This window comes from Hippopotamus amphibius, chromosome 3 (assembly GCF_030028045.1).
Source record: "Hippopotamus amphibius kiboko isolate mHipAmp2 chromosome 3, mHipAmp2.hap2, whole genome shotgun sequence".
NCBI classification, from domain to species: Eukaryota; Metazoa; Chordata; class Mammalia; order Artiodactyla; family Hippopotamidae; genus Hippopotamus; species Hippopotamus amphibius.
In genome coordinates this window covers 89,498,493-89,511,075 of record NC_080188.1, presented here as the reverse complement: position 1 = coordinate 89,511,075, position 12,583 = coordinate 89,498,493, and the positions used below count along the sequence as shown (strand labels likewise).

General features: G+C 37.7%; 1 protein-coding gene across 8 annotated transcripts in view; it reads right to left on the bottom strand.

The window, feature by feature from the left end:
* The window catches only part of RAPGEF2 (Rap guanine nucleotide exchange factor 2), a 252,724-nt gene that overhangs the window by 35,979 nt on the left and 204,162 nt on the right, over positions 1-12,583 (bottom strand). For all 8 annotated transcript variants that reach the window (XM_057726290.1, XM_057726289.1, XM_057726283.1 and 5 more), the window contains 3 exons: positions 8,376-8,553; positions 2,042-2,178; positions 1,264-1,422 (listed from right to left, as the gene is read on the bottom strand). In XM_057726290.1, coding sequence (XP_057582273.1) covers positions 1,264-1,422; positions 2,042-2,178; positions 8,376-8,553 — 474 coding nt within the window. The remainder of the gene's footprint in view (positions 1-1,263; positions 1,423-2,041; positions 2,179-8,375; positions 8,554-12,583) is intronic.

Genomic DNA, 12,583 nt, shown 5'->3' with positions numbered 1-12,583 from the left:
GGGCTCGGGGAGAGACTGAGAAGGATAACATGACAGAGAAACCTTTAACAATTTTCCAGTTTGTTTTGACTTAGTTTGGCTTTATTTTTTATTTTTTTGGAATATAATTCTAAAGCTGAAATGTCACATATGACCCCCTTTTAAATATACATTCTGAGGCCAAATAAAGACTTTGAGATTTACCTACCATTCTGTTTTCCTCTGTTATGCCAAATAATTGAGAGCTGGCTATATTTAGAAAGCTCTTCTGGCATTACATATTCAAAACACTGAATTCATAGCCATTTGTTTTTCTCTATGGTGCTCACTGGAGGAATTATTTAGCAAAATTATTCTCTAGGTAAGACGATTTTATTTACAGCCATGGTCATTTTTCTTTTTAGTAAGTAAAACATTTGAAATGAAAATTTAAATGAGCACTATTTTACATTTATCAGATAATATAAAAATTCAATGATGTTCTTTTAGCATAAGCTATATTCAGATGCATTTCAGACTACAGACTAATAAGTACAAGGAGCACGTAACATTAATTAAGCCTAAATCAACTCTTTTGGTTTATTTATATTATTTTATGTTTCAAGGACAATTTTTAAGACAAATTATAAATACTAAATAATAAAAGCATCTTAAATTTTTTCACACTAACATAGAAGGTTACCTGTTAGATCGATTTAATTAAATTTCACATTTAGTCTTGATAGTCTCTCTAGTCTTTTATTAAATGCTTTTTAATAATGAATATTAACATAATATCAATACTGACACTGTTCTTTTTATCAGCAGTCATTTCTTTGCCAGCAAGTGTTTCTCCTGATTCATACTATGATTAATTTAATGACTTCTAAAATCAATTCCTTATTTTGCATGTATTTAAATAAAAACATTGCATAACTGTATCACAGCATCTTTACTAACATACATATAATTTCTCTTCATGATGGGCATTTTACTACCATATTTTTTGATGACTAGATTATCAATTATTATTGATGGAAATTTAAAAACACCACATTTATAGAACACCGTGTTTTTAATTGAACACATTTACAGAATGCTTAGTTCTGTGGAGTCCAAATAACTTTAAGGGAGATTTGTTTTTAATGTCCTGGTGTGTAATAACACTAAAAGCCATAGTCCTACTTTTAAATCTTTATAACTAAAAGATGACCTACGTATACAAGCCGAGAAATCTTACCACAACTGCACATGTAAGTGTTCTTCATTAAGCACAGAATATACATTTTTAATGACAGTTTATACCTGGCAGTCATCCACCTTTGTCCTCATCACTCCTTTCATGTATTCCTTGTCCATGGTAGGAGAGACACCGAAACTATTTCCCATACAGAGTATTTCTGCTTTTCCATCTGGATAAGTCACTTCCACAGAACCATTCAGAATCACTGACCAGGAGTCCAGCTAGTTCCAAAAAACGAAGACAGAGCAAAAAATAACATCATGATCGTGAAGCTGTAAATGCTGGAACAGTCCCTACAAATGATTTAGATCCTTTATTTTAAAGATGGAACAAATAACCCAAGTACAGCTTGCCAAGTTCACAAGAACAGGAACTAAAGCACAGCCATGGATCCCCGGGTTTCCAGATGCCTGCACAGCACTCTGCTCTCCTCATGCCTGTGGATATTCCCCTCTTAAATGATACAAGGGAAAAAATGTCTTCTACTCCCCAAAACACATGTAAACTAGATAAAATGATCACCATGGCCTTGATAAGAACATCATTTTATTCTGACAAGAAGTATTGTATTATGAATGTTTAAGTCGCAAAATCTGAAAAGTTAAAATGTCAAAATGTTTCTATCCCGATCATCTGGAATACTGCAAATAACAGAAAATAAAATAATGGACTTGGAAGACTTTGACAAAACAATGAGTGTATCATAATTCCCAAATGATTCAAGGTTATTGTTGCCCATTGTTTTTAAGGAGGAAAGAAGAAGAATGGGGTTTTTGTTCATCTGCTGTATTGAGTGAGGCTCACACAGAGACGCTGTAAGTGGTAGAAATATTTCCTAACCTCTTCACCGTCATTTAACACGATGGTCCCGGCTCTTTCCACCACTGCGAACACCATCACAGCACAGAGCTCCCGCCTCACTGACATAGTCATGTTGGCAAAAGCCGGCAACTGGTGCATGAATTCCAGGAGTTGTTCTGAAAAGCAGAAGGCGTGCGAAAAAATGACAACTATTTTCAAAAACAAACATTCAGAAAGAATGCGCTATGGTTCTTTCTTTTTAAACGCCCTACAATTCTGCCTGTTGAACAATACAATTACTTTATCTTCAGCACATGTCAAATTTCTTGCAGGTATACAAAGAATTCTGTCACTGTGGAAATAGTGACATTGTCTTCTTGATTCAGGAGCAACAGGACACAGTGCAATTCAAATTCCAATGGGAATAAAGAAATTAATAAACTTCAAATGGGGAATTTCTATTGAAAATGAGCCGTGATCTTATTAAGGCTTGTTAAGGGATGAAATGATAAGCTGAAATAAAATAGCGGTCTGAGAATTCTCCACAAAGTCAGTAGGTCCATTCCGGTGCCTCTGGGCAACTAGCTGCCCAAAACAGGCAGCAGAAAAAACCACCTTTGCTCTAAAGATACTCCAGGATTTAGAAACCAGGGAATATTTCCTGTGGATCAGACAAATCCATAAAAATTAATCCCTTAACAAGTTTACAACATTATATGATAAATGAAAATGGATATATTTTTTCTGATCCCACAGATGCACAAAAACAAAGTTTGCTCACTTCTTATTGGCAGTGCTGTGGACAAACAGCTTCTTCTGAGCAAGAGCTCCTTACTAAGTTCTTTCCTTAATCCTCACCATGGCTCTATGAGATGCATGCTTTCTTCTTCATTTCACAGGGAGGACTCTGTAGCTCAGACCTATAATTAGGAGGTGGCAGTGACTCTGTAGCTCAAAGACCTATAATTAGGAGGTGGCAGGACTGTCTGCCTCCACGCTCAGGCTGGACATCACAGGTGGTGATGAAGACCACAGGGTGTGTGTCAGTGTGTTACTGGCTGAATTACTTTGGGGAAGTTGATTCATTTCCTTAGGGCATGTTTCTCTCATTTGGAAAAGAATAATATAATACCCACCTTCACCCGACAGTTCTGAGGATCAAAAGCAATCAAGATGATAAAGTCCTTAGCACAGAGGAAACACTCAATAAACGAGAACTGCTATAATGGTCATTATTACTATATTCACACTATCATTCAAACTTTTGGCTAAGTAAAAATTCCACTACATTTTTCTTGTCCTCACAGAATGACACGGTCCCTATGCGCATTCCTTCTGTTAGGATTTAGTAACAAGTTTTATGTTGTTGGATACAGTTTGTTAATTGCAAAAACAATGTATAGCCCAAAGATACATTCTGTGAAAACATTACATTTCCACAAGGTCAGACCAGGTGGCGCTTTCCGGTCCAGCTTGGTAATGTCTGTTCTGCTTAGACCCTACGTCATCCCTCCTGTGTAAGACTTTTCATTACGAGGGTGGCTTTGGTAATCAGAAGAATACCAATGACAAGTGGTACCCAGGGACTCTGTCCAACAAGACAGCATTCTTCAACCTGACCCAGACTGATGTGTCAGGACATCATTTTTAAAAAAGAAGGAGCAAGAGTATCAGAGTACATCACTTACAGAAAGAATAAGTTCTGTTTAGTGAAACTTTTATTTCTGGAATGAGTAGGTGTGTTTGTATCATGTCATAAAATATGTTTATACCTGGGGGCAGCTATAAGACAATTTTGAATACCACGGCAAGAGATGACCCATACCTACTACCTACTGGAGGCAGGGTTTATTGTTTTACAGATACATGTTTTTGATACGAAACATAAAGGCAAATAAACAAATCACGGTCCTCTGGCTGCCACATCACCGTTAGTTCTGCTGTTACCTGCCTCTGTTTTCCTCAGCTATCACCTCCCACCCCTCACTGTAAGGTATTAAAATACTAGCTATAGGTATTAGAATATGCATTTTATTTTATTTTTCTCTCCTAGTAAGAGCTAAATTTCCTTGGACAAGCAAAGACATGTGACCTTAAGAAAAATGAGACCAGAAATTGTCAGATATGTTTTAAATGTAACATACTATGTTTAGACAATAATAAAAGTCAAATTACCACCACACATGATCGGAGAGTATGAAGCATATGAATATGAAGTATAAAACGTATTCACTAATACTTGCAACAAAGATCTGAAGTGCTTGCACGGACGTCTGTCTTGCTTTCTGGTGGTTTCCTACTCCATTAGTGGGTCATGAAATCAATTTGTGATAAATGAGGAAGTGACTAACATAAAAAAAATACAACAGGATAGAAAATATCTGTGTATCACATATAATCAGGATAAATGATAAAGGAGTCAGAGAAGATATAATAATAGTAAATGTGCATAATTCTCCAGGCTCAGTTGAAAAAATTAAAAATAAACACTGAGCCAGACAACACCCAAGGGTTTTTGAAACTCCCAAAGATTCAATAATGGTGTCACTGGTTTTGTGATAACTTCTCTTATTTGTTACACTGGAGGATTACAGCAATTTTTAAAAAATAAAGAATTTATATCACCGATCTTTAAAAAAAATAATAAACATAAAACGGAAGCCTTTGACACAGAAGCTGAGCGTTAGCCCTGAAGATGCCTCAGGAAGCACACAGAGTTACAGGGATTACAGCACAAAGAATTCAGAGCTGGGAAGGCGAAACGAGATAGCTCCCAGGACACACGGGGAGAGGCAGCGGTGGATGGGAGAACCAGGACCGCTTTATGCTACACGGCCTGGGAGAATCTGTTTGAATAATACTTTAATGTGATCTATGTTACTTTGTTAGGAAAGAAATATTCCCGTTTATGAAAAACATTAAACATTAAAAAAAAAAAAAACCACCTTTCTTTCTAGTCAATGTAACACAAAGAAAAGCCAAATAATCAACTTACAGACACCAGAAGCTTTAGTCAATACAGAAAATTCTTTTCTTATTGCTTTGGTTTAATTTTATATAGGAAATAATTCATATTAAGATTTTTTTTTTTTAAACCCTGTAGATTTGTGTGTGTGTGTGTGTGTGTGTGTGTGTGTGTGTGTGTGTGTGTTTGCACGGTATACTAACTGGGGGAGAAAAAAGGAATTCTTTGAAAGGGATCAAAGCAGTTCTCTACCTTAATGTGCCAAGGCTTCAAAAAACAAACAAAACAAATTTATAACCATTCAGCAACTGAGTACCTACAGAATTATGAGTTTGGAGAGCTAAAATGAATAATGTGCCTTTCTTCAAAGTACTGACACAAACGCATACCCAAGAATCTGTGGGAACCCAAAGGGAAATTTTTTAATTCCTACAGTTTTAAAAGTATGATAAAATATTAGCAATTTGATTTGACTAAACTTTTTTTTTTTAGAACTTTTATTGAGATACAGTTAACATACAATAAACTGCATATATTTAGAGTGTACCATTTGGTATCCCAATCTCCCAATTCATTCCCCCACAACCCTCCCCACTTTCCCCACTTGGTGTCCATATGTTTCTTCTCTACATCTGTGTCTCTGTTTCTGCCTTGCAAACCAGTTGATTTGTACCATTTTCCTATATTCTGCATATATGTGTTAATATACGATATTTTTCTCTTTCTGACTCACTTCACTCTGTATGACAGTCTCTAGGTCCATCCATGTGATTTGACTAAACTTAAAACACACACAGGCCCCATCCCTTGGATAGAGGAAAGTGGTTAGGCAGAGAGGCATCCAGACAAAACATCAACTACACAGACGTTTGTAGTTCACGTGAAAGGCGTCCGTTTTAACTAAATACTGGAGGATGAGTTAGACTTAACAAGAGTAACAGCAAACAAGCCAAAGCGTTCTCACATGTGGCTTTATTTTGAGGAGACAGAGTAAGAGATCTTGCAAGATTGCGTGTAGATCAAACAACCTCACTAGCACTTATCTTTAATGATAGTGATTTACTATTTTAAATAAAAATATATTTGATAGGAGCAAGTGTCTGAGTCATCACTGCTTACAAGTGTATTAGTAATCAGCTACAAGTAATTTATCCAGAGATTATATCAACAAGCACATTAAAAGAATAGCTTGGTATTTATTTGTAGGAATCAGCATAGCTCTTGCTTTCTAGAAATTCTGGGAGAAAATTTCTCAGATAAGAAGTGAAAGTCTTAAATTTCCAGGAATAACACGCTACATATATTTTAATAATCATAATTTTCTTCCACAACTATACTAACACGAGCAAAGTCAAAAAGGATAACCTCCACGTCAATCTGTTTGTCAGCAATGTTCGATCTCATTTTTTAAAAACCCTATGAGCAAGGATTCTTAAGATGGCAAACCAAACCCATTTCCAATTTCATTCTCTCTTTAAAACTACAATAAAGAGAGTTTGAAAAAGAAGTCAGATCTTGAAATCAAACTTATAGGTTGGTTACCAAAGCGGAAACATGGGAGGAAGTAATAAATTAGGAGATTGGGATTGACACATACACACTACTGTATGTAAAATAGATAACTAATAAGGACCTACTCTATAGCGCAGGGAACTCTACTCAATACTCTGTCATGGCCTATACGGGAAAAGAATCTAAAAAGAGTGAATATATGAGTATGTATATATAATTGAATCACGTTGGTGTACACCTGAAACTAACACAACATTGTAAGTGAACTATAATCCAATAAAAATTTTTAAAAAGAAAAAAAGAAAAAGAAGCAGGCAAGGACAAAGAGAATAGGAGGGTGAAATAAACTGTGGACAACGGAAATCAGAGGAATGTGTGGTATCAGACGTGAGGAAGCTGAACTGTCTGTCTTCAGGGATGACACAGGACCACTTCACTTCCTGCTGCAGAAGCCTCAGACTTGTAACTATGAGCACCTTAGGACTGGGAAGAGGACCAGGTGGAGGAGGAAGTGGGCTAATGTGAGGAGGAAGATGAGCTTGTGAGAAGCAGTTACATCCCTTCCTCCAACAGATATCTAAAGGTCAGTGACCCAGGTTTACTGCAGAAGGCACTTCTGTGCTGGGGGCACAGGCACAGTTGGCTTCCCCCCCACCTCATTCAGGTCTGAGGTTCTAAAAGGGCGTTCACAGTCCTCCGTTCCTAAAACAGCCCCTGTTCAGTGCACTCCCGGAAATACCACCCCCAACCCCCACTTAATTCCTCAGACACCAGCAGGACCAGGGCTCCGTGCCTTGTTCCCACCGGGCTGCCAGGACCTAGGAGACCCTCAGGCCATACAAGGTGCTCCGTCACATCAGCCAATGACCGACGCTCACCCCACATAACAGTCATCTCTAAATAGTTAGCAATTTCCTATCAATGGCTTTTGTTATATTTTAGACACCTAACCCAAGGTTCTGGTTTTCCATCTTTAATTCCCCAGCATATGTACGGAGCTTAAATGGTACAAGGTCCTCCACATATACAATGTTGCCTCCCTCAAAACACAAGCAACAAGCCACTCACACATAGTGATGCCCATATTGTCCTATATCTAATTCCACAAGACCCAGTTCCTTGAATTTCCTACAAATACATACTGGCCCCAAAAGAGCTGGGGGCGTGGAAGAGCAGATAATCCCGCTCAGGAAAGGGCCTTACAGATTTCAGACCTGCGGGGTAGAGATACTCTCAGAGGAAGCTGCTCTCATCCCAAGGGTCTAAGGAAGAAGCAGGGGCCAAAAGGCATGCCTGAACTCTACACCGTCATGACACAATCAACCCTTGCTGCGATGGCAAAGCTGGTAAAGGGAATCTCGAGGAAGGGGAAAGTGACACCAAAGCCACTTAGACTCTTAACCTTAGGGTACGATTAGACCCTCAATCCCCAGGCTCAGGCAGGGCTCACTTGACACTCTGCTCTCTTCTTTCCCTGAGCTTCACCTTCCTACGGAACCAGAGGAGAGGCAAAGTCATTTATATGACAGTTGTACCAACTGCCACCCAACTGATGGTCACACAAAGAAAAACTCCAGCTTTCTAGGAAGAGTGTGCACAAGAAGATTAATAGAGGCAATATTGTTTGTAAGACTACTTTTATTTTTTGTCCTAGAGTAAGCTAAGAAAGGGCTCGTGTTAGAAGGGTTTTATTAGGAACTTTTATTAGTTGTAGTCTCTTGAAGCTACAGACTAAGTAAAATTAATTTTTTCAAAAATGTTTTCAACAAATGCCAAGGGAAACTGATACATGAATGACCTTTTAAAGCCTATTATTCTTGGGTTCTGCTATATCACACAGTCTTACCTCTAAATTCTTTAAATTACTATGAGATTCCTTTTCTCCCCAAGACTTACCAATGTCATCGTCTGTCCTGTCAATGGGGTCCTTCTCCAGGCAGTCCCGCACAATGTCCCTGCTCATCAGAGGGTCTGAGGCCCTCTCAATGTCCTCTTCATCGTCATCGTCCTCAGAGTCCACTGCTGTCTCCGGCAACCCACTCAGGTCCATATCACCAGCCTCACTTTCTGTGGCCTTAAAACAGACCAAAAATAAGTAGATAGATGGACAGACAGAGAGAGAGAGGTAAACTTTTTTAAGCAAATCTTTTGTGCCCAAAAGAAATAAAAACAAGTCTAGTTCGAAATATTAAAATTTTTATATTAATTTTCCATAACTAAGTTACATGTATTCAATATTAACAAATATTCATGCACTAGGCACTATGTAAAAGAATTACTTTCACAAAATATGAGTGATTTTTATGTCTTCTGGAATTTTCAGTTAGGATTAATGACTTTATCTCAATAATTTTGATTACGTGTCATATGGCATTTGAAACGCTGTAGAATAAGAAAAAGATAGTATCTGTTTTCACTCCATTTTTCAAAGAGAATAGCTTAAGCTAAAAGCTCAACGGTGACAATTAATTCTGAACAATTCCTTCCCCCAAAGAACTGGTGTAGATTTTTTTTTTTTTTTTTATTGGCTGTGCTGGGTCTTTTTTGCTGTGCGCGGGCTTTCTTTTTAGTTGCGGTGAGTGGGGGCTACTCTTCGTTGTGGTGCGCGGGCTCCTCACTGCCGTGGCTTCTCTTGTTGTGGAGCACGGACTCTAGGCGCCTGGGCTTCAGTAGTTGCAGCACATGGGCTCAACAGTTGTGGCTTACAGGCTCTAAAGCGCAGGCTCAGTAGTTGTGCTGCACGGGCTCAGCTGCTCCACGCCATGTGAGATCTTCCTGGAGCAGGGATCGAACCTGTGTCCCCTGCATTGGCAGGTGGATTCTCAACCACTGCACCACCTAGGAAGCTCTGGTGTAGATTTTTAATGCCAAGAAGACTGAACCACTTCTCTCTAAATAGACGGTCTTCGTGAAAAAGCGAATCAAAGATTACTTGATAAATATGCAAACAAAACATTACTAATTTGTTTGATTACCTCGTGTCCACTCTCCAACTACAAATCACCAGAGGTGTGAAAGACCCTACGTGCCTGTAGGTGACACAGTCTTTCTTCTCATTCCTCAACACAGTTGACTGTAGCACCAACCAAATTTCAAGTAATCAAGATCAAGAAAGAATGAGGCAAAAGTAAAATTAGCCTAGGAATGTCTGAAGGAACCAGGTGTAACAGGAATGAAGAGAAGGAAGAAAGTCTAAGTATGCTACTGTCTTTATTCATAGCTGCAAATCTGTAGCTACTCTCTCTCTAGTGCTGAAAAGATGTTAAAAAAAATGCAATGGCCCAATCTCTTAAATTTTTGAGAATTTTTTTTTAATTCTAGAGAGAGACTAACTATGATTACGCAGCTTATTACGATTCTGTGATTAAAACAATTATTTAGTCTGAATCAAGAGTCGCAAATTTCAATCGGTCTCTTCTGTTGGGGTATCTCAAGCCTAGAAGCATTACCCTTTTCAGGTTATTCCATATGCTTTTGTGACGATCATCTCAACAATATGTATATATGCATCACACTGGCCTCATCTGACATATGTACCCAGAATCCACTAACTGCTTAAGCATAGTAAGAATGACTACAGTTAAATATCAACTCTATCAATTTTGAACATCATAAACATGGTTTTCCAAGTAAAATAGTACTCTTAGAAACAATTTATTATAAAACTATGTTGTAGAAAACATAAAGTTTACCAACTTCAAATAACTCACAGTCCACGTGATTTTCAAAGACAATAAAGCTATCTTATTTTTAAGAACAGGCAAATACAGATTAAAATAAGTAAATGAAAGATGAAAATATAAAATGTTGAACCTGATAATAAAAAGCCAACACCAAATACTGACAAGGTGCTGGGAACAGCTCTAAGTGCTTCACCTGTATTAACTCGTTTAATCCTTCAAACAATCCTATGAAGTAAGTGCCATCATCGACTTTTATTATTCTCCAAACATTCAGGTAAAAAGCAATTATTTTTCCAAGACTGTGCTGCCGGTTATGATGAAACCAAGAACAGAACCAAGAATTCTGGCTCCAGGGTCATAGCTACAACCTAATCTGTCTCCTTATCAGAGATACTTAACACATGAATGTGGCTTATAGCAGGACCTATACCTTTTCTAATCACTGAGTTTACGTTAATAAACATTAACAAAGGGTGAATTGTATTATTTTCGTATCAACAAAGTCCTGTTTTTCATTATAGAGCATACTATTTAATTCAACATTTTGGAGCAATATAAGCATGTGTGAATATTTTCTAAAGTTTAACCAAAAGAATTTTAATCACACTTCAGTTCTTAGGTACAATTTCCTGAACTAAAATACATACATTATAAGAAAACCCTAAAGGGAAAATAATTGAAGACAGAATACCTAATGAAGACAGAATAAATGAAAATGGGAAGCCTAACCTCTACAAAAGCTCTTTCAGCAGTGGCCGTAGTGAATACTGCTGCCTGGGTAGGACCACGGCGAGCAGAGATGCTCCAGGTGGGACGGCCGTAAGGCCCTGCCGCCTGGGCCAGAGAACTAACTGAGGCACACTCAGCAGCACATCTCTAATATATGACTTTTTAAAAGACTGAAGTATAGTTGACTTACAGTGTTGTGTTAGTTTCTGGTGGGCAGCAAAGTGATTCAGTTATACATATACATACATGTTCTTTTCCATATTCCTTTCCATGACGGTTTATCACAGGATATTGAATATAATTCCCTGTGCTACAGAGTAGGACCTTGGTGTTATCTGTTCTACATATAGTAGTGTGTATCTACTCATATCTCTATCTTAAATTGTCTCTGGATTCTAGAATGATACTGAAGCAGCAGTGGATGTGACATGGTATGCCAGGGCTCAGAGCAGAGAAACTAGGCCAATATTGTTGTTATCGCCACCTTATTTCTACAGCCTACAAATGTGACAATTTGCTAATGCTTGCTGTGATTACATTTTCAGCCCAGTTTCACCTTAACACTGAAGATTATTATTCATCACCTTATATTTTCAAAGATACAATCAGTCCTCTATATCCCCATTTTTTAATATTAGCCTAGAGTGAAGAGGTACTGAAGATAGAAATAAGAACAAAACACTTTTAAGTAATATAGTTATATAACTTAACGTTTTTCTTAATTTTTAGACATTTAACGTATGGTAAGAGATGAAAGATATATCGTACACCATCTCAAAGAAATCGTTACGATCATTTAAACAAATTATATTTAAGTCTTAACACAGAACAAAAACATTTTCCAATGTGAGTTGGATTAAGCTCTCCAAAACTGAACTCCCCCCACCTCATCTGTGTAAACAATCATTAGTTGTTTTCTATTCCTGTTATGTGTTTTCCATTGTTTAAGAAAGTATCCATAAAACAACATGCACGAAACCAGTAACTTGGATTATTTTTATTTAAAATAAATACCCATTTTTATGTTAAAATACTACAGAATTCCTTTTAGTAATACATCTTAAATCGAACTTGAACAAATTCTTGGGAACCTACTAATTTCGTGAACAATGAGACACTTGGAGACTGAAAGGAGTTAAAGGGTTTAGTGAACACTGACTAGTCTACCAGGGGAGAAGGCTAATAAACCTGAGTGCCTGGAACCCGGGAGTCACTGAATTTATATCCGCTAAACGAACAGACAAAGCAGAGGTTAGCAGTTCAAACCTCAGCTCTAGCATTCATCATGTGACTTTAACAAAGACGCTGAACCTCTATGAACCCAGTGTTGTCACCAGGAAGCTGCAGTCACATCTCAACATTCATAGGCCTGTTCTTGGATTGAATAAGGGAAAAGGAAGCTAGTGACAGGCCACATCAAAGTCCCTTCAAGGGGACCCGTTTCTATCTCTGTGCGGTACCCCTTTACCCCAGCAATGAACCTTGCACACAATTTACACTGGCAGAATTTGTCAAAAAAAACCAAACCAAAACAAACCAAAAAACACCGAACACTGTTAAATATCTCTTACACATCATAAAAATTTCTCTCAGGCTAACTGCACCCACTAAGTTCTGGTTAAAGGGCTACAAAATAATTATAAAAACAGTGATTCTACACTGAATGACTACTGTGTATCTAGCACGACATTG